This window comes from Trachymyrmex cornetzi, unplaced genomic scaffold (assembly GCF_001594075.2).
Source record: "Trachymyrmex cornetzi isolate Tcor2-1 unplaced genomic scaffold, Tcor1.1 scaffold309, whole genome shotgun sequence".
Taxonomy (NCBI): domain Eukaryota; kingdom Metazoa; phylum Arthropoda; class Insecta; order Hymenoptera; family Formicidae; genus Trachymyrmex; species Trachymyrmex cornetzi.
Window position 1 is genome coordinate 103,995 of NW_017297786.1, and position 24,874 is coordinate 128,868.

Here is a 24,874-nt window from a genome sequence, read left to right on the forward strand (position 1 = left end):
ATTGCAGAACCTCTTTCGCACTGCATTCAGTAGCTTTTGATCAAATAAACTACCGTTGATCTGTCGATGGGTCAGGAATTAAGTAAAGATTAGCTAATTGCACTGAAAAAATTTTCTGGTTGAAAATGGACGAATCAGAAATTTCTGGTTAAATTTATTAGAATTCTAGTTGAGATAACCGGAATTCTGGTTCATACTATATTTCTGATACTAAAATCTACTAGAATTCTTATTTTTACCAGAATAATTATATTAATCAGAATTCTAGTTATCTCAACTAGAATTCTAATAGGCATAAAATTCTGATTCGTCCATTTTCTACCAGAATTATTGTTTAATCCAACCAGATCATTTTTCTCAGTGTGACTAATTTGATACTTACCGTTAACATATTTTATTTTTAACATAAATTTTGTAAAGAAAGACATGATTTGACGATATAAACATTTAGGTTAGCGATAAATATAGAGTTGTTTTAAAAAAATCCTCTCTTAATTTTTCAATTTTTCTAAATGTAAGAGACGTCTCTTACATAATGTAAAATGGACTGTCGCGGAAATATTGATTTACTATTTCAAGCTTTCGCGGAATAAAAAAAATCCCGAAATAAACGCGAGTAATATTTAAAATGACGCATCTTTTCTCTTTCACGTTACGTGAATCCGTCTGCGAATAATGTTTACGGGACACGCAACCACCTGTTTTTACATCAAATATTTTATATATATTATACAGCGAGCAAATCGTAATCAGCATCAGGGATTACGAGACCAGTTGGACACTTTCAAGGTTTTCAACGATCGGCTTTGCTTTTTGAAGCGTACCTCCCTCTCACCCGTCCAAAACCCCCTAAGTACGATTTCGCACAGACGGCATTCACTTTCACCTCGCATAATTTATTCTATACCAAGCGTAAATTGGAGGCATTTGACGTATGTAAGTCGCCAATTTAATAGCGCGATTACGAGATGAGACACACACACTCCTTTTTTTTTCTCTCTTTCTACCGAGACTACTTTAACGACGCCGATGCGTACTTTATATGCCACGAGGAATGCATCTTGCGCGTTAATATCACTCGACTTTCCATTCGCTGCGTTCTATGTCTCCCAACAGTGCAGAGTATTTTAGCGCGCACAAGAGAGGAAAAAAGGGGGGAAAAAACGAAGATCCCAAAAAAATTTGGCGCACGCGCGAATATTTGAATCGTGATTTAATTTTATGATAAATTTACGTATCGCCCAAATCTACGTTAACCTTCAAATCTCGGGATAACCTGATTCCTATTTTATACTACCGTGATCGTTCGAACGTTTCTTATCGATAAAATTTTGTCATTTTTTTATTATGCACGATGAAAACATAACGTAATGTGGGAGTTATGAAAATTGTTTAATTATGAAAGAACACAGACGGAGAGGAAAAAGAAAACAGTCGAAAAAGGTTTTATAGTTTGGAAGATTTTGAAGGAAAGTTCCACAGTATTTTCAGTTTTATAGGAAAACCACTTTGCAAAAAAAGGTTGTTGACGTTTTAAATCGCTACTAGCCTATAGAAACAGTTATTTAAATACAACGAAACGTACACATTGGAGACAAACAAAAAAAAGGATGAGAAAAATTGTAAAGAAAGGTGGGAGGGAAAAAAGGGTCGGATAAAAACGTCAGGCAAAATCATTACAATGGATAGGGAATCGTTACAATAGCCTAGCTCTTCTTTCTCGCTATTTCTTTTAGAAATAGCTTTCCTAAAGTAGGTATTTCGAATGATTAATGTTTTTTCTAAATTTCTTTTTAGAACATTTTCTTTACGCTAAAAATGAAAAACTTCTCCAAGAGAAACTGTCTCTAAAAATCTCAAACTATCAAATTGTTTGTAGACCACTGAGAAAAAAAGATCAACAGTATTTTTTAAATTAAAAATTAACCTTACCGATTTAACAACAGTATTAACGAAACAAAATAAATAAAATTGTATTAAAACGAGAATAAAACGTGTTTGTTTCATTAACAGTATTATATGTTGAAACAATAGAATTGTTTTCAATTAAAATAATGCTATTGACATAACTTTTTTAGTGTATACGATTACTTTAAAAAGGAAGAGATCAAATATTTAAGTTACAAGCAAAGGTCTTAAAAATATATATTTATACACAAATAAAAGAGCTCGATAAAAATGTGAATAGCGCAATAACTTTCGAGAATTCCGTATAAATTCTAGAATGTACATTCCATAAATTCTTTTTAGGTAAATTAAATAAATAAATGTAAGAAGAGAATTCGTTCACGGTATCGATCAAATCGCTCATTCAATATAATGTTTATCATTCTATCTCTTTAATCTGAATAACAATTCGAGCCATGACACTCCGTTTAGCCTCTAGATTAACAAGATGGGTAATAAAAGAAAGTAATAAAAAGGGAGAGATGGATTTTCTCTCCGCTTATAAAATACATACAAGCGGTCGTTATACAGCCCGGTTCTTTCAGTTCGGGTTATTCGAGTTTCGAGGAACAGCTGTACTTCTCGAAGGGGAACGCCCCTTTTCTTACGGGATACAGCCGACACAGCAGCAAGCCGAACCGGCCCTTGGAAGCATAAGGGATTCGAACCTTGTTGCGCTTTTTTAAACGACCTTCTTCATTCTCTCTCTCTCTCTCTCTCTCTCTCTCTCTCGTTCGAAAACTAGGTCTCTCGTTTGTTGCACTTTTAAACTCTTTCATTCAAATGTTTGGTCGCTACTGGCAGACGGAATGTCGAAGCGGGAAAATCTCGGTTCGCGTGAAGATGCTTCACATGTTTAATTTTGTTTGATACACTATCTATTTGCCGCAACAATTTATTACGTCTTAAACAGATAATTCTCAATGTCGTCGATGTATTATGGATTATAACGGAAAGAGATATCTATTTCAACATGATAACTTCAAGTTCTCGGTTATCTCTCTCGTAGATGTCTAATATTAATTAACATAGATGGTTAATATTAATCGAGATACACAGATGGAGATGAAATATTTAAGTGATTTTGCTATGTCACTATGTTAATTTTATACGTGACGTCAATTGTTAACATTATTTTATCAAAGTGGTTAGTGATTCAATGATCCGAAACGGAGCTAGGGTAGGGATAAATATTAAAATCTCATTACTTAAACGAGTTTGAGCAAATGCACGGCTTCTGAAACTCATAGAATCTATTTGCGACGGAACTTTCCGCGATCGGTTCGCAGCGCGTAAATAAATATTCATCGCGATAATAGGAAAAGTCGATTTTCGCGTCAAGTGTCGTTTTCCCCCGCCCGTTTGAAAATACCGGACGGCGAAAATTGTTTTACATCGAGATCGTTTTCCGGTTGCTTTACCGGCACGTCGCCGCAACGTGTATACCGCAATTCGCGTCGCGAGGCTTTCGTTACAAGTCACGTAATAAAAGTAAGAAACAAAAAGACGAGATATCGACGATACCCAAAGCGACGAGGTTGCATACGAAATTTCTCGCTATCTCGCCGTCTCGGGGATATAAAGGCACTCGCACATTCAACGACGATATTTTGACGAAGGCACGCCCCACCCGTGCCACGGCTCCTCTACTTTCGAATCTCGTCCGAGAGGTTAGAATCAGCTGATGTAAGAATTCGCAATCGCTTTACAACGCTTCATGCTCGTTAGACCGCGTATATTCCTCGGTTTAAAACGCGCGCGGTCAGAAAATCGCACAAGTTGTAAAAATAAAAAGGGCGGACGGAGAAAAGGAGACGAGATATCGCTATTCGTCGAACGCTCTAAGAATATAGTCTAGAAAATTCTCTCAAGCGCTAAACAAAACAACAATTGATAAAGCAAATTTGATTACAAGTAATAGAAATCGAATTAACGGTGAAAAGAAAAAATAATAACGATTGAAAATACACAGCAAAATATTATTGTAATAAAAAAAAAACCGATTGATTGATTGATTGAATCGGAATTTATTGGGCGCTCCGAGATACAGTCCCCTCGAGCGCTTGTCAAAAACATTATATAAAATACTTCATAAAAACAGAGAGACTATAATTGCAAAAAGTATGTTTTTTTAAAAATAAAATCAGGAAAGAAAATAATATATCGGCAAACGAATATGAGAGTCTCAACTCTCAAAAGACGCAAGGTGAGAGACACTCGAGAAATGAAAAACTATTTAAAGATCACTCCTGCTGAATGCAAACTAGCTAACAAATTATCGCATCAAGAGGTAAAGCATAATAGCGAGTACATCATAATCAAGATAAGAGAGAAGGAGAGAAAGAGAAAGAGACGAGACAGAAACCACGTGTTACAATTTTTTTAGGCCCCGGACGATCCGGTCGGCCCGAATCGCCGACACGTCGGTATTTAACAGTCATTGAGAATTACGGGAGGATACAAAAAAAAATAGTAGGAAAATTCGCAGACGAGCGCGTCCAGGAGATTAGCTTGCAGAAATCTTGCCATCTGCAACGGCGACGTGACACTACGCGACGAGATAATTCATCTGTTTTTACGCTCTCGTGGTGGATCCTTGCAAGATCCTCGCGATTACGTCGGAGCAGTATTCGGGAGACTTGGAAAAAGATTCTCGCATCGTCTCGTCAGAGACTACTCCGTAGGCGCGAAAATGCGTTCGAATCCCGTTACACGCGTACGGGGTGGACTTTTCTTTTTCTTTTTTTTTTATTCAGTATGGCTCGTTCTCGCGCTCTCGTGTATTACGTAATTTGCCGTTGTCAAAGCAGCAGACGTGTCGACATCGCGCGCGACTCGCTCGCTTAACTCGCTCGGCGCCGCTGTTACTCCAAAGCCGCAGAGAAAAAGGGCGACCACATACCGAGACCGAGGGAAGCGTGTCGAATTTTCGGAGTTTACCGGCCTTCGAGAAAATTCATCTTGAAACGGACGTAAAAAGGGGATGAAGAAAAGGAGAAAGAGAGAGCAGCTGTTCGACAAAGAATCGAGTGGCCCTCTCTCGAACGTGATCTTGGAGAACGGATTGCGAGGAGAGACAGAGATGAGAGAGAGAGAGAGAGAGAGAGAGAGAGATATATGGAGGAGGAAGCGGAGCAATAATTAAAGAGAGGGGAAGCTACAGAGAGAGGGGGGGGAGGGGGGACCGAGCCCCTCGAAGACGTCTTCCCAGGCGTCGGCGACGGGAAGACGTCGTCGCGACGAAATTTCGCACGAAATATGGCGAGCAAGCAACACGACACGATCGGGTGTCTCTCGCCAAGACTCTTATTCTCTCTCCTTGGCACGATATTACGACACACGTACGCAGACACGCGCGCGCGCGCATACACGCCACTGTTTCTTGCGGTGACACGCACGCACGCACACACGCACGTACTTACGTGCACGTATGTGCCTGCGGTGCGCACACATACACACACACACACACATGCATATATACGTACACGCGCGCGGCGAGCTTGCGCGCACGCGCGAGTGCGACGATCCTAGCCTCCCTAAAACGTGCGAGAAACACCGACGGACAAGGGAGAAAACGCACTCACCTTAATCTTGAGGTACTCCTTGATGGCACGTTGCGACGAGTCGGTGAGCTTGACAAATATCAGGGATTTGCGCTCGTCGAAATTGCCGTGCGACGACAAACCATACTGGACATCTGGCACCAGCGCCATTTCTCCGTCTCCCATTTCGCCGTGTGCGGCTTCTCACTGTCTCGCTCGCTCGCTCGTTCGCGCCGCACCGTCTCGCTTCAACCCGCGCGCACGACTCGCCGTCCCCTCGGCGCACCACACAGCTGACGTCCTCCGCTCGTCTGGCTACTCGGGCAACGCCGTGAAGCAGCGCACGACGACAACGCGCCTTCTCTCTCTCTCTCTCTTTCTCTCTTCTCTCTCTCCTCTCTTCCTCTATCGCACGGCACTCGCGCGCGTTTCTGTGTTCCAGCCTCCCTTTTTTCTCTCTCGCTCTCTGTCTCTCTCTCTTTTCTTCTCGCCTCTTTTCTCACCACCCTTCGTTGAACGCACAAATTTTCGCGCGGCGCGATATTCGCGCCGTACGGCGCGCGGAACGTAACACCGCGAGACGACGACACCCGATGATGACGGATATCTTCAGCCGGAACTCTCGACGCGAGACGAGACGTTCTTTCGCGAAACGTGTTTTTCCTTCTCGCCACGCTCACACCATCACCTCCACCGCCGTCGTCGTCGTCGTCGTCGCCTCCTCCTCCTCCTCCTCCTCCTCTCCCGCACAGTTTGCTGTATGCTCTTTGCTCTCCTTCTCTTTCGCTCTCACGACTGTCGACACACTATACTCGCGATCGCTGAGGTTCCCCCCCACCCCGGACACGATACCGCAGCTTTAGCACCCCGTGGACGATGTTTTTCTTTTAACAGCGAACCACCCTCGTGCGCGCTCGCGATTTCCCACCTGCTCCGATCCTTCTCAACCGTCGCATATTACCAGACCGACGCGACTCATCCCCGTGGTTTTTTTCCTCCTATAAACTGAACGCCGACAGTCCGGTAGAATAGATGAGAAGCAGCGCCTGTCGTTTCGCCGTAAGGAAACACGACTACACACTTTCGAACGGCCACCTGGTAGGCGGGGCTTGTGGAAGAGCCGTTCGACCAATTGCGTCGCGCGCAACTGGATAACCCGACAGTCGAACCAAGGACGACCTCGCCGTCCTCGCGCGGTGACGGCCAACGATCGACTACCTGCCGGCTTTTCCCGTTCCGCGCCGCGTACCGTTGCCGCCACCTGTCGGCGCCGCGCGGATTTATAGCGAATTCGGTTGGGCGCACTAGTGCGTATTAAACCAAATTAAAGCCGCTGTACACTACTAGGGTAGCTTATTGTTTTCTGTTCCTGCACTACAACTCTCTTTCTCGCTTTCGACAAATATCTAGCATATACCTGTCTCACTTTAAGTTCCAAAAGTGTACACTTGTTCAGCCACGGAAAGCAGACCTATATAGCGTTTTCGGCCCGATCGGATTTGCACCAACCTGGGTTGGATTAATCTTTCCTATTGGTTGATGTCACACGCTCTACCAATAGGAGAGCGCAAAACGCCATTAATCCAACCCAGGTTGGTGCAAACCCGGTCGGGCCGAAAACGCTATTAGTCTGTTCGCGTTGCTTGAAGTCTTCAAAAATTTTTGCACTTAAAATGAAATGTGTGCATATATAATTATAAAAGTAGTCTAAGTAAAAAATCGAAATCTAATGAATTATCCTATTTTATGTATAATTACATTGTAATTTATTTTTTTTACTTGAAACACTTTCATAATTGCCGGCACATATTTGGTTCTGAAAAAAGAGAAAGCAAGGACTCTGAGTGCAAAAATATCTATTGTACTCAATATTTTTCGCTTTCTTTTTCTTCAACTCCCAAGTATATATTTATCTCATTTTAAATGTAAAATTTAAATTTCACAAGCAAACGAAACCTGTTATGCGTAACAAGTAAAATATGCAAATATTTTGAATTACAAAATACAGATTTCACTTAACAGTACAATAAGATGAATTAAAGATTTCATGGTTTAGTCCGTTTTTTGTATTTGAGACATTCCACGTTAAATCAGACAACTTTAAAACATCGTCATTTTTCGTTTTCTTTCTAATTTGCTAACATATTTTAGATAAAAATATGAGACACGTGTTTCGCGAAAAAAATTATTAATTCCTGGTTTCACGTAGAATTTATATCATATCTCATTTATATTAAATATATATTTTTACGTCAATTTGTGTACAACGGCTTTAATAATGCATCCAATCCATCCAATCAAATTCGCTGATAATTCTTCTCTCCTCATAACGGCTCACGAGAATTCAAGAAAGAATTCGAGAAGATCTCTTTCTACAAAATGCTTACTCACGCAGATATGGAAATTCGTTAGGTTATTTCATCGCGCATTAAAATGCTGTGTTTATAACAATATATAATTAAGCAGAAAACACACCGACATCTGCGGAGTTTATTCGGCGCGCGTGACTAGTTACTTTTCCGAGTGGAAAGCGTGAAGTTAGCCACCAATACTTGGATAGAATTCGACATTTCGATATTAAAATCATAAAAATGCCAGCAAAATTGATTTTCGGTCGAATAAATCGATGATTCGGAGAACGAGAGAAATTTTGCATAATATGAATTTTGACAAATTTCATGAAATTGATTAACCAGCTGTGTGTCATCTAGGAATTTTTCAAACAAACCACAACTTTGTTGGCGTCACTGTTGGTTTGACGTAAGAGGTTACTGTCTTGTTGTCTTGTTACGTCTTGTCTCTTGATCGAAGAAAATAATTTGGTTAGCTCGTGGTTCTTCGACGCTTGCTCGAAAATGTACCAAAAACTCGTAGGTTCCACGGCTCTATTAATGATGATGGGAATGAACGTCCTTATAGCCACCGATTGGTTGTGGGGATCGCACGATCCATTTGGTCCATATCCGAGAATACCGAATAAAGATTTGGTGAAGGTAACCTTTCCGATTGTTGTGATTTTAAATTCCTAAGTTCAGATTTCTTTAACGGTAGTCAATTAAATTTTGGGTGCTTTTCTACTAAGGGATATGGCTGAGACAGTGCTTTCCATTTATACCAAAACTTGGGTAGTTTTCATTTGTGACGTCATAACCCAGAAATGCATGTTCTTTTTCATTCTGACAAGTGAGATTCAACTAAATTTTTACCTGCATCTACATAAACTCAAGACTATGTACTTTACTGAGTCTTGTTAACTCACTTTAAAATTGAAGCTTTAAAACCTGTCCTGTTATACAATAACTTTGTCATTAAAATAAACAAGTAATGATATACATTATTATCTGAGTATAAAATACTCGTGTAATTTGAAATCAGTATCAATTATGTTAAATTAGAAAGCAATTAGTCAGTGAATCATTACATCTTTGTTTGCCAATATTAAACAAAGATAAAATGATCATTTTGTTACGCTGTACTTCTTACTGGAAAGCACCATTTAACTTGAGGGTCATTTTGTTTGAAATTAATATCGATCGTCATTAGAAGAATAATTGTACATGAAATCGTTTTATTATTTATTTAGATACTTTCGATGTAAGCAAAGATGTCATGATTATTATTTATTATTACAGAGAGAAGTTGCATTTGCAGAGGAGTGCAGGAAATTTATCACTGCGCCTAAAGACGCATGGGAATATCATTAGAGGAACTCTATTAACTTTTATTGTACAGTGAATATGTATGTGTTTTTTCCTTGGGAAAATGTAGTAATAAATAAGTGTTATATATTAATATAATATAATATATTACTTGTGTTTTGTGTGTGAATTAGAATTTAAGGAAATCATGAAAGGATTGCAAACATAAAACGACCTTTTTATATATTAGGATGCTTCCCATTTAGTGACACAAGTTGATACAAACATTGTATCTTTCTTGGTATTCCATGAAAAACACTTATTGTCGCTTGATAAATCAATTTCCTATAATAGTTGTGATTTGAAATACCACAATGCTATTATGACAGATATTTTTACTTCAGTATTCTTGAGAAATGTTGGATGTATTATATTTACCAAATTTTCAATTTTTGTTGATGGAAGTTTTATTGACACAAAATATGAAGTGATTTCATTTATGAAAAAACAATTCTAGTATTTTAATACTTACGAAAATGTATCATCTTAACGTGTAGGAATAGAGTCGGTATTTTAAAAATATTCTAAAATATTTCAGCTTGCAAATTTCAATTTAATTTAATATAATCTGGTAGCTTTACATGAAAAGTATTACAAAGGATGGAATAAAGGAGGATCATGGACACAGCCCCGGCGACAGAATATGGAATAACTTCAGAGGCAAGTATTTTCGGATAAGTTTATTAGAGTCCCTGGATTACCTTCCCCTGAGGCAGCTTATCCCAATAAGAAAGCCATCCTTTCTACCCCTCGCTCAACGGTACGCACCGTCTTAATACATTGCAAGTTTCACTTTCACTTTTCGTTTCGCTATTCCACTTTAAGAGCACCCTTCGGATATGGTACATTGATCGCAAAAACGAGGAACGAGAGAAGTGTGCGAACGGACCACGGGTGGGGAAATGCGAAATTAAGAATTGTCATATCGAACGTGTGACTCGTTTACTTTTCTCTTAGGACGTCAATCGTAAAATTTCGTTACTTTACAGAATCGCTAGAGGCACGATAGCGGCTGCACCGGATCGTCCGAGCGTTTATAAGTACAAGCTCGTCTTCGCATTTTCGGACCGATTCTGCCAACCTGATTTAACAGTTTTACTTATAATTAACTAAATTACGTCCATTATACATATTATTCTACGTATTACGCTATAATCTAGAAATAAACAATCATTTGCTATTACAGGGAATTGAACGACGTTGATAGAATCATTTCTCGAAAATCGACGAGATTTTTTCGAAGATCAGAGTTCGGGCGAAATGCAACCGCTACGATTCCTCCTCGCGATACAAACAACTTTACCATAGGCAACATGATTTTTTTTTTAAAAAACATTTACAACGCGGAAGTATATACGACGATGCAACGCAACGCAATCAATTTTGTAAAATCAGCGCCCGTCTCCATCTGTCACTTTTAATACACTAACACAATGTCAACGAAATGTATTCTGAAATACTTCACAACAATATTTTTCTTTTTTATGTACAATTATCCCAAGAAGATCAGAATACTTCTAGTTCCATTTTTCTGTTTCTTTGTTTTGTCGCAACGCAGCAACAAGAGTATACATGAAAAATGGCAAGTAAGATGTATTTCGTCTCTTTTTTTTTTGAAGAATTCTTTCTCATGCAAAATTGTTCTGAAAAAGATTGGGGTGTGTGAATATTCTCATTCGCTTTACTTCTCGCTTAAACCGTTTACCTGCGTACTTGTATTTGCGCAAAATAAAAGAGGAAAACGAAAAAAAAAAAAACACGGCGTAGCGTATTGTAACTAGAGTTACCAGATCTTATACCAACATTCCCGGAATATGTCTGAGGCGATGGTTGAAAAATGGATTATTAAAGTATTTGAGTTAAATTTTTAGTATCCTTACATAAATCACGATTATGGTGTATTTTCAGTTAGTGGTTTATGTGGAGATACTAACCATAATCGTGGTTTATGTGGAGATACTAACTGAAAATATATACATATATATAGTTCCAGTACTTTAATAATCCATTTTTCAATTATCGCCTCACACATGTCTCGAATATGTTGGTATTAAAAAAAAATCTGGCAACTCTAATCGTAACAGATACAAGGCGTGTTTTTTTATTTGAATTTCTTGCATGGTTCATCTTTCCTCCTTTTTTTCTTCAACGTGAAGAGAAATGGAACAAACATGAACTACGCAAGAAGTTCAGTTAAAAAGAACAAGGCCATGGTAACACATGAAGACGAATACGTGTGGAACATCAGAATTTTTATGGAGTGGGGGGAGGGGGTAAAATTTCGATGGGATAATGGGCGTTCGGAAAATCACCGCTCCGTGGCTGTCTCGGGATTTCTCCTTGGGATCTTTCCCACTTTCCTTTTAGATGTTTAGCGAAGTAGTATTTGTAGTAAAGCTGATATAGACAATTTATGATACAATAATAAACAGTCTGTATATATTTGCACAAGATATCTTTCCTTAAGCGTAATTTCTCCGAACTGCATGCCCTTTGTCCAAAGAATCTTTTACTTAATTTTAAATTTTTGTCTCGATAAATATATCGTAATTTATATCCTTTAATATTTAATATCGTATGAGTTTTAAATTAGAATCCGAATAAAATCCACTTAAAATTAACTGAAGAATATAATTTCACATAACATAAGGAATATTATCTTTGTTGCGATTCTTAAATTTTCATAAAGTTGTTCATTTCTTTGTAAGATGACTTAAGATTGATTGAGAAAAATTTGCAGTTTAAAGGAAGCGCGCTTAGAGAACGAGAGACATCCTGTATAATAATATAATATGACTCTTAAAATATTATTTGTGGTGAAAATGGGCGGAAAAGTATGTTTTCTCTGAGTTTTAGATATGTTTTAGAATAGATTCGAATATCGCTCGAGGAAAGATAAAGTGAAAGTGATAATAGTCAGATTTACTGCGATCGAGCGGGTGAGACAGCAACACGGATCGCGATCATGACCATGTATATGTATATATATATATATGTATATGTATATATAATGTATATACACACTTGTAAATATGTATATAATATGTGCAATTGTATGTGCAATATATTCTGTGATTACACGATCGAGATGCGATAATATCTTACACGTGCGTGTGTACTGTCGATGCGAAAAAAAAAAATTAGATTACAAAGGATATTTTTGGTTGGGCAACGGCGAACAGACGCTTCGTGCGGTGTCAACGCGAGTGTGACTCGCTTATCATGACGATGGCGATGACGATTGAATGACCAAGGTTTCGCACTAACGATCTTTCCCCTCGTCTTCCTAACCGAATCGGAAACCACGAGGTCTCCGATCGAGCCGAGAAATAATTATGATCGCGAGTAAATAGTGTCGGTCGATATCCGAGTAGCAGCGAGAACTGTCACATTGCGTCCGCTTACATGCATTTGAAGAGGCGAATAAACAAGAAAGGCATTGCTATTTCTATTCTTTCGAGACAATCGTCTTTAGTGCTCACTTTGATATTTAACATTTATCAGATGAATATCGCTAGTTATCGAAATTCCATCATAAATGATAATTTTTTATCTCGTACATCTCCATTCGTTCATTCGCCCCTTCTTGTCACACCGAATATGTATCATATATGTATCATATATATATATATCAATGTCGTATTACTCGAATAAAGACCAGCAACGAATCACAGTCAAACGAATGCTGTACACGTGCCGGATTTCCACCCGCGTGATTCCGTCACGCTGTATATATATATATATATATATATATATATATATTTACGCATATGTATACAACCGCATATATTTAGCTACGACTTAAAATTAACAGTATTTAAATTCTGTCTCTCTCTCTCTCTCTCTCTCTCTCTCTCTCTCTCTCTCGCTTTCTCTCTCTCCCTCTCTTTCTCTCCCTCTGATATATAATGCGATGATATGGCACGTGGTGTGTGTGTGTGTGTATGCATGTGCAATGATTTAACGATGATATAACTCTAATAGGTCCCTCTCTCTCGATCATCTCTCTTTTCTCTTTCTCTCTCATCATTTGACTATAATGTTTCCCCGGTAATTATCTAACTAATCGGATTTAAAATCTCCTGTCTCCTCGCTTTTATACCGCACTTCGAATTCCGTCCGTATACACTCGATTATTCTCTAAATATATGCAAGAACTCATTGAATACGTAAATGTATAATAAATAATAAACGCGGAGCCGTGTTCTCATGGTATAGTTAGCGCTTGAAAATACGATCGTCCGAGTTTTAATTTTATTTCATCTAATACAGGTCGCTTTTTTAACGTCAACGTGACGCGAGAGATTTAGACGATCGTATTATATATTTACGCTAAATACGCCGTCAGAATACGGACTCGATATTGGCCATACGACAGCTGGATCTTTAGTATTAACACGAAACGATTAACGAATCATCGTTAGAATCGATAACTCTTCAACGTATACGAAATCGAATCTTTTATAACCCAAGGAAGAGACTTACGTCTTTAATTTTTATTCGCTAATTACGTGCGGCACGATATTAATGAATGATGCACGATATATCCTTAAAACGAGGCAAGTCATACTGTATGTATGGATCTCAATATAACTAGTTGAACGGTGCGATTGATGCGAGCCGACATCCTCCGTGAACCGCATCTCACAATGCATTGATGTCACCAGGATTGTCAGGATTTTGAGAGGCAACTCGCGCTTGCTCGAACCGCACAATTGCCGTCCGGTACGGCGGAATATCGAATCGATCACGAGGACAATACTGGTATTCATCGGGCGATCGTCGTTCGCTACGATAATGATGGTAATAATGACAATGATCCGTTTTCGGAGATGAGAAGCGTAACAACGGCGCGTGCGTTCGGAGCTTAATTCGATCGTGTGAATATATGGAGTCACACAAGCGTTATCCCACGTGTATGTGTTTGTGTGTGTGTGTGTGTGTGTCAATGTGTACGCATGTACACGTGCGTATACATTTTGTGTATCGTATGTGGTGTTATATACATTTATGTGCATCCAGTTCGCTGGAGAACAACGCGGTCGGTGTGAGTGAACAAACGAAAACGTTTATCGATGATGATTCCGGTACTCGGGATATTCTACGCAGGTATTCTTTGTGTTGAATGTGCGTGTTTCATACTTGGATACAATTACTTTGGGTCACCATGCACGCTCGACGGCCTGCATAGCGGCGACGTGTCATCGAAATCTTCTCCTACTGTCTTTACAATTCTTTCTTTCGCTTCGTTCTCGTTCTCGCTTGAAAAGATTTTTCTCGACAATAACGGCGCTTTCCGTGAGACGACGAAACCTGCTTCTTCTCTTCGCTCGTTAGTCGTAATTACCTAATAAATCACGCAGATGATACGCGCAGAAAGTTACGCGTTCCGCGTTTCGCGCGAGTTCATCGTGCCTCCTCGCGCCTATTACGAGTTTACTCTTAATACTCTTTTACTTACGAAACACAAACATCCCCCGTCTTGTTTTATATATTTATTAGGTACATTACATATGTGTCAATACGATTTTCAAGCATAGTATTGTCAACGGTTGTGTATATCTTTTATTTTCTCTCCTTAATCTCCCTCTTGTTATGTGATCTTTCTCTTCTCCTTGCTAAAAAATGTATATCTCGCTCGTTTATAGCGATCTGGAGTCTGCCTTGAATTTCCGATCGTGATTTTCTACGTTTTCGTCGGTTGGACGCAAAAGTTTGCAGCCATCACTTGGGAACCGCCCTTTGATGCGAACGAGAAGTAAACATTTCATTCTTTGTACAATTTTCTTACGCTAGAAAACCGGAAGATAACTACGGCTTGATTTGCTGATAACTTGCCTTTGATCTTCCAAAATGATTCTGAATTATTCCGACCAAAAAATATCAAACATAAAAATTTATTTATTTAAAATTGTAATTATCACTCAGAGGATTGAGAATGATATAAAATTATGAAAAATATGTTTTAAGAAAGATTAACATAAAATTATCTCTAGTTTAAGCATAAATTACTAATTAATAATTTTTTTCAGATCTTTGCTCAAGTTTGTCGAATGCCTGGATTCTTTTTCATTTGTGGATTCAATTAGTAAAAGCTAAAAGCATTTTTGTCGTTATGCACTACATACTTTTGCGTCCTGTATCTTCGCATTTGTATCTCCTTGCAGCTGATAATATTGCGGATGAAAAGTTACGATTTGTCGATGCAGTACACAGGGTGTTCCAGGTTTCGCCCATCTAAGGACTCTCCGATCAATTTCGAATATTTTTCCTTAACGAAAAGTGTTAAGGCAGCGATAAGTTTTTAAACTGTAAGATGGTAAAAAGCCTAAGAATTTCAACGAGCGGTAAAGATGACGGAACCTTAATCTTTATTCAATTCGAAGCGAATTTTACTTTCACAGTATTTTTACTTGAGACTTAGATGTATTTAATATTAGGAAGTTGTGAATAAAAAGGATAAAACTATCGCTAAGGAAAAATCAACTGCGAATTGGTCGCGGAATCAATAGATGAAAGGAAGTGCAGACGAATCTGAATCACTCTGTATATATGTAATATGTATATATATATATCTCTCTCTTTCTTTTTTTTCCGTTATTATCGCGACAAGACTCCTCGGACGTTTACAGAGAATAGAAATATGGGAATGTATTTAATTAAAGAAGAAAAATACTGTTGTTATGTTTAGGATCGGTGTAATGTTGTAGTCGCATCTATATTTTTGTTATCTGTAATTTCCAATTTCTGTACAATTTTTACCTTCCGCACATACGCGGATTCCGTCTGCAGATCTTCCCTCGTACGTGTATTTGTATATGTTTCTTGTGCGTGTAAAGTGTAACGTGTCAGTGTTCTCTTTAAAGGGTAATTATCACAGAATACACGAGATATTTTCATTAAGCTTACAAGATATTAATCGAAGCGGAGAGTAGAAGGAAAAATTGACGGCCGACCCCGTCGACGGTCGCGATGATTGCGGTGGATCTGCGACCGGGAGGAACGAGCATCGAGGTAATCGTCTGGATGTCCCCGTCGACGAGGCCGATCTGAGTGCCGAATTCGCCAGCCCTTTTGTATTAAGTAATGTACTTAGTGTTAGGCAGCGGAGAAAATAGACACTTTTACACTGTTACAAATGAAGATGGTGGCGAGATCGCGGACCCGTGTTTTTCTTTCTTTCAGCTTGAATTTTTCCGAAATCATCAACGACAGATACAGATGCAGATGCTTTATAATCTCTGAAATGAACAACTGATCTCCGAATTGAAATTTAAAAAATCTAATATATTTTTAGATATCTTATACCATTAACGGAAGATATAAGAATCGTATGCTAATAATCTCCCATTTTTCTTTTTAAAAATATTTAAACAAATTAAACAATTTAAACTTAGCGAATGCAAATTATTAATTTCCTATTCATTAATGTTAATTAATTTTTCTAATTTCAATTTTCTTAGAAAAGATAGTTCCTAAAGAAGTAAATTTGAACATTGTTACACAGAATTCTTCCATTCATAGCCGCTTCGATGTATTCAAATTTGGTAAGCACCTGCAGCTGAAATAATCGTTCACTTTTTAGATGACTCTCGTCTCTCTTTCTCTATCTGCCGATCGAAAATCCCGCGCTCGCAGCTACATCAGTAGTTTTAGACACTATACACAATACGTAAGTATAATCTAGACGTACTACGTAGTAGAAACTTTTGAATATAATAGCGAATATAATCTCCGGAGTTGTGTTGTACCTGCCCCGCCCGACTCTGCAGCCCTGGGCTGGACGTTAACTGGATTCATCGGATACGAGGTCACGTGCCTTCGAGTTTCTCTCACGGAAGGATCCGACCGAAGCTTCGTGCGATCGTAGTAGATGTGGCGAAGAGAGTACCGATCATTTTCCATCCACTTTCGCCGCTGGCCCGATAAGAGAGATCGGCGAGAACGCAATAGATGTTTCTACGGACGGGCGAACGTCCGCTATGCACACGAGGCAAGATGAACAAGACACGCTGAAGCTAGACGGTAGCAATAGTTGTACTAATAATAATAATAGTCCAGTGCGCCTCGTGTCGTATTCGGAAATAGGCGTTGCCGTAAAAAACAGCGATAGCTAAAGAGGAATCAAAAGCTACGGTATAATTACTTGCGCGTGCTACAAGATTACAGATAGCACTGTCAAAGTTCACGGATGTTACTCGGATAGCTCGAATATTATCCAACTCGCAATTTTGATAATATCTCAAAGTAACCGGCCACACTTAGATAATATTCAAAATACCCGAGTATCCGAGTACCGACAGCACCAATTACAGGAGTGTAAAGTTCAATTTTGTAGGCTCGCTCGCTCGCCAGTTCATAGAACGAGGATTCGCGTTTGTAGCGTGTCGGGCCTGCCTGTTAACATACGATTCCTGGAGACGCAGGATCAACGCGTGTACATCTTCCACTCGCAACGGTCTGGAATAGTTACACTGCTTTCGCGTATAACTGTCGAAGCTTTCGGGCGGATCTCGGTATCATTCGCAACAGCAGCAACAGCATCAGCAACAGTCAGACTCTTACGATCATTTCTGGTATAATCTTACGAATAAGAACGTAATTTACAATTACAATGCCTTACTAACTTTTTTCTGTTTTTATTACTAACGGCACGCCGCTGCGTGACGTCACAGGGCGTGCCTATTTGGTCGTACGCAATGCTACATTTAAACTGTATATTTAGAAAAAACTTCTTCGTCTCAACAAGGTTTTCACGTATCTACAGTAAACTCGTCCTCCCGAACAAACGGCCTAGAAACGACGCGGTCGTATCGCGCGCGTGTAAACGTAATGTGTGAATGTGTATGTATGCGTGGCACGTAAACTTTGCGGTTCCATGTACGCATCGCATTTCGCTCTGTGTCTCTAGCATATGCGGCCGCGTCGCGATCAAGGACCCATCATACGTGGACTCGCTTATTCGTCTTCTTCCATTTCGAAATCAGTCTTTCGGCGAACGGCGGCGCGTCCGATCGAGAGAGTCTCTGTCGCCTTCTGCGCGAAGCACCGTACTTGAGTTCTTCGCGGTGTTAATCTCTCGTCCTATCTTACGTTACGAATATTACCAAATATATTGCGTACTGGCAGCACTGTTTTCACGTTTCGCGTCTTTGTCCTAGCGAACACTCTCTCCTTCGTATCTTCGTCTCCTTCTGCGTCACGCCTACGACACACCCACGAAGAAGAGTCCGATGTGTCTTATGTAGTACTGGAGCGTCGTTGTCGAGCTCCGCTTCCTCCGATTATTTTAGCTCTCTATAAATGCAAGAGGGAGGAATCACCCTTTTTTCATTATTGTAATAGTACGCAGGACGAGCGCCAAGTCGAACGCGGGGTTCACCTAGCTCGTCGTCTTATCTCGAGATCTGTGGAAGATGATAGTTCCCGGTGCGTCGTCGCTGTCCAGGGACGGGGTTGAAGCTTTGTGTGTGTATATGTGTGTGTATGAGTCTCGTAAAAAAGGGAGAGGAATTACGCTCGACTGAACTCCACAGCGCGAGGAAAGATGGAGAGAAGAAGCTTCGCGGTAAATCAAATCCCGTTGCTAGGATTGTCCCTCCCTAGGTCGTGTGCTTCTTAGCGAAGAAGGGCGGAAGGGTTTGGGGCGATCGTTTTCGCCGGATGAATCGCGCGAATTACTCTCTCTCGCGGAATCGTGAAAGGTTTCGTTCGCTTGTGGCACCGAAGGCATCAAATGCTAATCCCCTTTGGACGGCCTCCTGCTTCTCTTCCTCCTTTTCTTTCTGCTCTTTTTTTTTCTTCTCCTCTTCGGGCTCTTTCCAAGCTCGAAGTACTCGAGTCGCTTCGCTATCGGCTTATTAATGCAACGTCGTATCTCCTCAAGTGGGATTCGGTAGCAGTGTCTCCTGCCTGATGTCGCTCTTTAGCTTCACGAACTCCTTGGCAATCTCGTCGTTGTTGCGCTGCGAGAGAATGCGCAGGATCGTCCAGCCGGTCTCGTCCATCTGGATACGCTTGCCGAGCGACAGCCAACACGCGCACGAGCCCTCCTCGACGATGTCCTTAAGCTGCATCACCGCGACTCCGACGAGCCTATCTTCCCTCGCGAAGCAATAATCCTTCACGCAGATATGCAACTCGTAGAAGTCTAGCTGTTGTTGCTCGTTACCAATCATACTAAGAACAAAGATAAGGCAATAGTTAGAGAAACTTTGTGTCTACGAAAATATAAATTAGTAATTATTGATAAATTAAATTTTGCGTCGAAACTTACAAGTCAAAGCTCTCGTTGAATTGCGGCGACCAGTTATTGCTCTTCGATTTCGTCGATTGTTTCCTCTTCTTGCCAGTAAGATGCGGTCCAATTAGATTCACCTCAACGTACGGCCTGAACATGCCTGATGCCAATTGCCACTTCAGATCGTTCGCGGCCACAACTAAAAAAATAAAAGATTTTTTAAAATTTAATTATCGACGAATAAATTATTAATTAGCATTATCAAAATTATATGATTAATTATACAAATTTTATGAGAGTGAAATCGTACCTTTGACGGTGACTTTCTGCTCTCCCGTTCCCGGATGTGTAAAGAGATCCACCTGAATGCTCACTTCACCCACCGAACCCTCGTCCGAACCGGCGGTATCTGGAACTTGAAGAGTTTACAGTTAAAATTTACGCTCGAGTACGAAGATCATGAAGCTAGAATGGCATCTAGATACTACGCGGACTTCGTCTGATTCTATCTGAGATGCTATGATCTGAAACTAAGGCTAAGAGAGTCTATTTTTTATTTCTATTTCTAGAGCAGATTACATGCTCTGATAATAGGCAGGTCAGGTACTTGTCAGCGTAATTATCAGAGAAGACGAAGTCAGCCTTAGTGAAGTTTTCACGATTTAGTCACATAGTGTGTGTCGAGAATTATAAATTTTCTAACTTTATTGGTTTCACATTTTAAAAAATTAATCAATTTTTTTTGTATTCGGAGAATTTTAGCACTCTCCGAAAATTCAGTGCATATGATACAAAGTGTCCATGGTGCAGACGATCGATCGATAGATCAATCAATCCGTGAATCCTTTCTTTAGGTGTTTTTGTTCCTTCAAATGTTCGGAGGAACAATGTGGCGCTAGATATGAGTATATCACGCGCTTGAGATCGTGTATGGTGATTTAATGATTAAGTAACAAAGTTTTCTTGATATGTGTATGTGTCAGAAGCATTGTATTGAAAAGAACATGAGGCCGAAAGAGGCATTTTGCTGGTCGATAAAGTTCTCAGTAGTAGCAGCAAGAGTGGCGGCAGTTATAGCAGCAGCGGCAGTGATAACAGCACAGCTTCCTAACACAGCTATCGTTGTCGAGACGTTTTTATAGAGCATTCTTCTTCTTTAAGAGTGTAACGAATCGACAAGAGCATGAAGATTTAAAAGACATCTTATTGACCATTTATCTGTATTTATTAAACGGCATCATTTTAAATTATTTTAAAATTGCTAGTAAAAGATTATACTGTGGAAAAGTGAAGAAGACAAATTGCATCGAAAGACGTTTCGACGAAACGATTAACTCACTACGGCTTAAAAGACTCTCCGACACTTCCAGCGACCTTCTAAGGTCTGCTCTGGTGGTACCTTGTCGGCTCTCTCGACGTAGAGAGGGCTTGCTCTGGCGAAGGGGTTCCTCGAGGCTTTCCATACCCTCGGCTCCTTCCCCTTCGTCACCTCTCTCGCTGCTCATTGAACGCTGACGCTGACGTAGCGTTGATGCATCGTTCAGCGGCACTGTCCCGACAATTTTCATTACGTCGTAATGTGAGTGTAAACACGCACACGCCAATATATACCGACTCCTCGCGCGATAGTTGCACGACGGAACGTGTAATGTGTGTGTCATTAGAATATATCGCTTGTGTCTAATTAATTCATGTGTATTCCTGATTAAGTAATTCATATGTAGTCTCGCTTTTATAGCGATTTTTGTTTAGCAAGAAACACATATAAAAATAATAGTTATTATTTTTACGATTTATAGATTTTTTAATATGATAAACTAAAAGCGACGTACCTTGATTGACTTGCGAAGTGACAAAGGTCTTGATGAGGGTATCCGTTGTCTGCGTGTATAAGCTCAAGGCGTAACGGAGGCTCTGCAGTTCCGGCGACTTCTCCAGGAATGTTTTCTTCAAGCCGTTACCGCCGGCGTGGAAGTACTGTTTAATCGTGTCCAGAGCAACTTCGAGAACCGCGCACTGCTTCGGCGAAAGATTCTTTTCTACTTCCTTGGAGATATCCTGAATGAATAAGAATGCTTAATTCTGAGCGAATTTCCTTCAGAAATGTAGGTAATTTAATTTATTCAAATAATTTTTTCTCGGCTTGAATAATGTATTTCTATTACCATAACTCCACTGAGAGCATTTTTAACATCAGGTTTCCCAGCCATATGATTCTTAAATAGCTTCGACATATCTTCTATTTTGGCGTTCGCAGCGAGATTCTTAGCGTTATCCGTCAGATTCTTGAACATCATCTAAGAAACAAGAATCATAAATCATAACACACATGCCACTTAATAAAATTCTATCAATTTTTTTCAACAAGATTTAATACGTACGTTCTTATCCGTCATAGGTGGTAAAACGACGGTCTTTTCTAAAATTCTCATGACTATCTTCCACAGTTCTTTCAATAATCTCTTCAATACCGTCTTTTCGCACGATTCAGCATACAAAGATAGGCTACCGTCGAGTAGAACCATGAGCGGCCTCAGAACATCGTCGGCCTCTACGGTTACGTTGTTTCTTTGCGCCGGTTGCGATAGAGTTACCTGTCCTCCGCCTTTGATAGCCAACAGAAGGTCTCCTAATTCCTTAACGGAAACGGTTATTCGCGGTTCTAAACTGTTCGCAAATTGTATAGCCAAATCGTCTAAAGCTCCATTCAATTGTTGTTGCAGCTCCTTCAATATGTTCGCCGCGTCCTCCTCTAGCTTGTCACCGCCCATTGACTCGAACATTTTTTCTAATTGAACCCGAAGTTGTTGGATGTTGTTCATCAGAATACACGCCTGTGGAATAAAACAATTTGTAGTAAAGCCTATCAATAACTTGGCACGAATGTTCGCAAATTGTCGCTGGATTTCGAGCACGTACAATTCGTTCTTCCTTCAAATGGCTAGGGAATTCCTTCTTCACTATATCCGCATAAGCCAACAGGACTTTAACGATAGTCTTCGCGAATCTCTTCATGTATCTCTTCCAGATTTCTGGGTCTGAACATTCCAGCCTCGATACTACATCGAAGCACTGCGTCAACTGTGTGAAAATATCGACAACGGAGACACTGAAGAGCACATGCTCGCTGCTCTTTTGGAACTGTAAAAAAAGATTGAAGAACCATTAAAGAACGTATGTATCGAGATTCGTGCAGGATAAAATAGTGGCATATTACTTACGCCGTCCTTTTTATCTCTACTAAAGGCACCGTGGAGATATTCTAATGAGACGTCATCGTTCTCATTGAGCCATTGCATGACGAAGGGTTCGAACCAGGCCGGATATTCTGGCACGGCGCCCTTATATGGCGGTACGTCCTTGACGTAGGTGGAGTGCAGCCACTTAACTGTGAAGTGCAAATTCATATAGTCCGAGGATTTGCACAGTCTATGCTGCTCGTGCTCCTCCAGGGCGTACTTCATGTCCACCGCGAACAAGGACCACGTCGTGGCACACGACAGTTGACCGATGTTGAGCTCCTGAGGGAATTGATTTAACACGGGTGCATAGCTGTTCTTGTCCTCGTCGTTCACCATGACTATCAGGGAGATTAGCTTGTGCCAGAATTTGAGCGAATCCAATCGCGGCCCATGATCGTCCATGTCTCGCGCGGCTTCGATCGGATCCACTTGGAACTCTCGATTGTACATCTCGAAACAGTTCTCGAAGAGGAACTGATAGGTCGATCGCAGGCATGCCTTCACGCAATCCTTCACGACGGTACTGGCTCGTGGCGGGCTTGACAGTTCCTGAACTTTCATGCGGAAGAACGTAATGCTTGTCAGCAGGTCCACGGTGCTCTTCAGATCCATCAGCTTCTCCTGGCTCGAAGCCGGAAAATTGTTCCTGTACATTGATAGGTCGATCCTGAGGGAGTTGTGCAGCTGATCCAGTAGTTTGACGAATTTTTCTTTCTACAATGAGAATCATTTATTTTAGTTTCTTTTATCAATGATATGCAGTAATAATAGCTTCTTTCCCTGTCTAAGATTTCTTTTTTGAAATCGATAAATACGTCGATTTTTTTTATCTTACTGCGAGAATTTTTGATCGATACATAATATATGTATATTTCACTAAGGAACTTTTTCGTCGAATTTTTTTCTCTTTTAGTTTCTGAAGATTTTTAACCGTACCGAATTTCTTTCTGCTCAGAAAGTTTGGCGTAATATTTTCAAAGAGGAACCATCATGAATAATTCAAGAATGTAAGAAACATACTTTCTCATATACATCAATTCTCTTCCGGAATTAAGAGATTTACGAATTTAAATTTCGAGCAAAATTTCGGTTCACATATCGTTCACTGTTTTATGGAAACTGGCGAGAACGTCAATTCGTGTGGAGGTATGCGAAAAGAATTTCCATATTCTCCGTACGGCAGGAAAATTCATTTGCTCGGCCTTGTCGGTTAAACTACAGATGGTTAAAAAAGAACGTAGTTGATGAGAATCTTAATTAAAATCTTAATTAAGTAGCGTGCACAGGATCTTTTTACTAGTTTTTGTCTTTCTTTCAAAAAGTATGCTAAAGGGGTAATAAAAAATGCCATCATAAACACGATGTAACCTTGTCATTCTTTAACGCAGGCATAGATTCGTGACTTAAGAGGTTTTTGGATTAAATGCAAGCATTTCTCATTTTATTGTTAGACTTTACAGTCTTTTGCAATCAACAGAAGAAAAGTTAAGTTACTGATTCTTGGAAGAAATCCGTTTTAATCCACTAAATGACCGATTTACCAAGATTTAAGCTTTATTCAAAGCGCTTCGGCAGAGAATTGGCTTAATCCCTCTCAAAAGTTTACAAAGTAATTATTTAACCAACGCTATATATATTCGCGTCAACTGATCCCTTTATTCTTGGTGACCTGGTGAGAACGGAATTGATAGAGAGGGTCGGGTCGAAAAGTGCGTCCTTGTGCAAGTCAATGCGCGACCATCAAGGATATGAGAAGTAGCTCGGGATAACGTATAGCGCTAGCTGACAGGAAATTGCACGAGTATTTCTCTCGCTTCTCTCGCCGCCGGGTTCCAGCATTCGCCATCCCTTACTCTTCTACGCTGGAGGTGGAGATACCACGGCGCAATCTTCAACATCCGGCACTTACCCCGAAGTTACTGGCGGAGAATCTATCACTGGCCGACACGGCCGGACTGGCGGATGTGTGGGCGTAGTACGCGTTTATGTTCGCCAGGACAGTCGACATAACGGCCGGCACGCCTGGACACAGGTACTTGGTTGAGAGGCAGTGGAAGTGCCTGGAAAATACGAAATCACGAAATCGTATCGAAAAACTATTCATTTTGATTCTTTCTGTTATCTCAGAGTTATACCGTCTTAATTTAATCTCAAATACGTTATACGTGATTTTTATTGAGTAAATTTTCATTTAACCCTTTGAGA

The 24,874-nt window shown here is 40.0% G+C and overlaps 3 protein-coding genes across 9 annotated transcripts in view; 1 reads left to right on the top strand and 2 right to left on the bottom strand.

Annotated features, from left to right (window-relative positions):
• The window catches only part of Su(Tpl) (Suppressor of Triplolethal), a 96,844-nt gene extending 90,153 nt beyond the window's left edge, over window positions 1-6,691 (bottom strand). Inside the window, exon 1 of the mRNA XM_018509647.1 lies at window positions 5,532-6,691. Coding sequence (XP_018365149.1) covers window positions 5,532-5,675 — 144 coding nt within the window. The 5' untranslated portion in view covers window positions 5,676-6,691. The remainder of the gene's footprint in view (window positions 1-5,531) is intronic.
• Window positions 6,692-8,243: 1,552 nt separating this feature from the next.
• LOC108762562 (uncharacterized) lies at window positions 8,244-9,243 on the top strand. The gene is made up of 2 exons (XM_018509603.1): window positions 8,244-8,482; window positions 9,122-9,243. Exons 1-2 carry the CDS (start codon window positions 8,345-8,347, stop codon window positions 9,191-9,193), a joined length of 210 nt encoding a protein of 69 aa, XP_018365105.1. The 5' UTR covers window positions 8,244-8,344; the 3' UTR covers window positions 9,194-9,243.
• Window positions 9,244-16,664: 7,421 nt separating this feature from the next.
• The window catches only part of unc-13 (protein unc13 homolog), a 57,535-nt gene continuing 49,325 nt past the window's right edge, over window positions 16,665-24,874 (bottom strand). For 3 of the 7 annotated variants that reach the window (XM_018509619.1, XM_018509618.1, XM_018509617.1), the window contains 10 exons: window positions 24,579-24,729; window positions 22,649-23,383; window positions 22,347-22,568; window positions 21,809-22,261; window positions 21,593-21,724; window positions 21,260-21,485; window positions 20,827-20,976; window positions 19,738-19,842; window positions 19,464-19,626; window positions 16,665-19,366 (listed from right to left, as the gene is read on the bottom strand). In XM_018509619.1, coding sequence (XP_018365121.1) covers window positions 19,069-19,366; window positions 19,464-19,626; window positions 19,738-19,842; window positions 20,827-20,976; window positions 21,260-21,485; window positions 21,593-21,724; window positions 21,809-22,261; window positions 22,347-22,568; window positions 22,649-23,383; window positions 24,579-24,729 — 2,635 coding nt within the window. In that variant the 3' untranslated portion in view covers window positions 16,665-19,068. The remainder of the gene's footprint in view (window positions 19,367-19,463; window positions 19,627-19,737; window positions 19,843-20,826; window positions 20,977-21,259; window positions 21,486-21,592; window positions 21,725-21,808; window positions 22,262-22,346; window positions 22,569-22,648; window positions 23,384-24,578; window positions 24,730-24,874) is intronic. The other 4 variants (XM_018509623.1, XM_018509622.1, XM_018509620.1 and 1 more) reach the window with 2 other exon arrangements.

Bases quoted from the DNA above. Each gene is read 5' to 3' on its own strand.
- LOC108762562 (XM_018509603.1), top strand. From the start codon at position 8,345: ATGTACCAAAAACTCGTAGGTTCCACGGCTCTATTAATGATGATGGGA. The intron at 8,483-9,121 runs GTAACCTTTCCG...TTATTATTACAG, and splicing joins CGAATAAAGATTTGGTGAAG to AGAGAAGTTGCATTTGCAGA.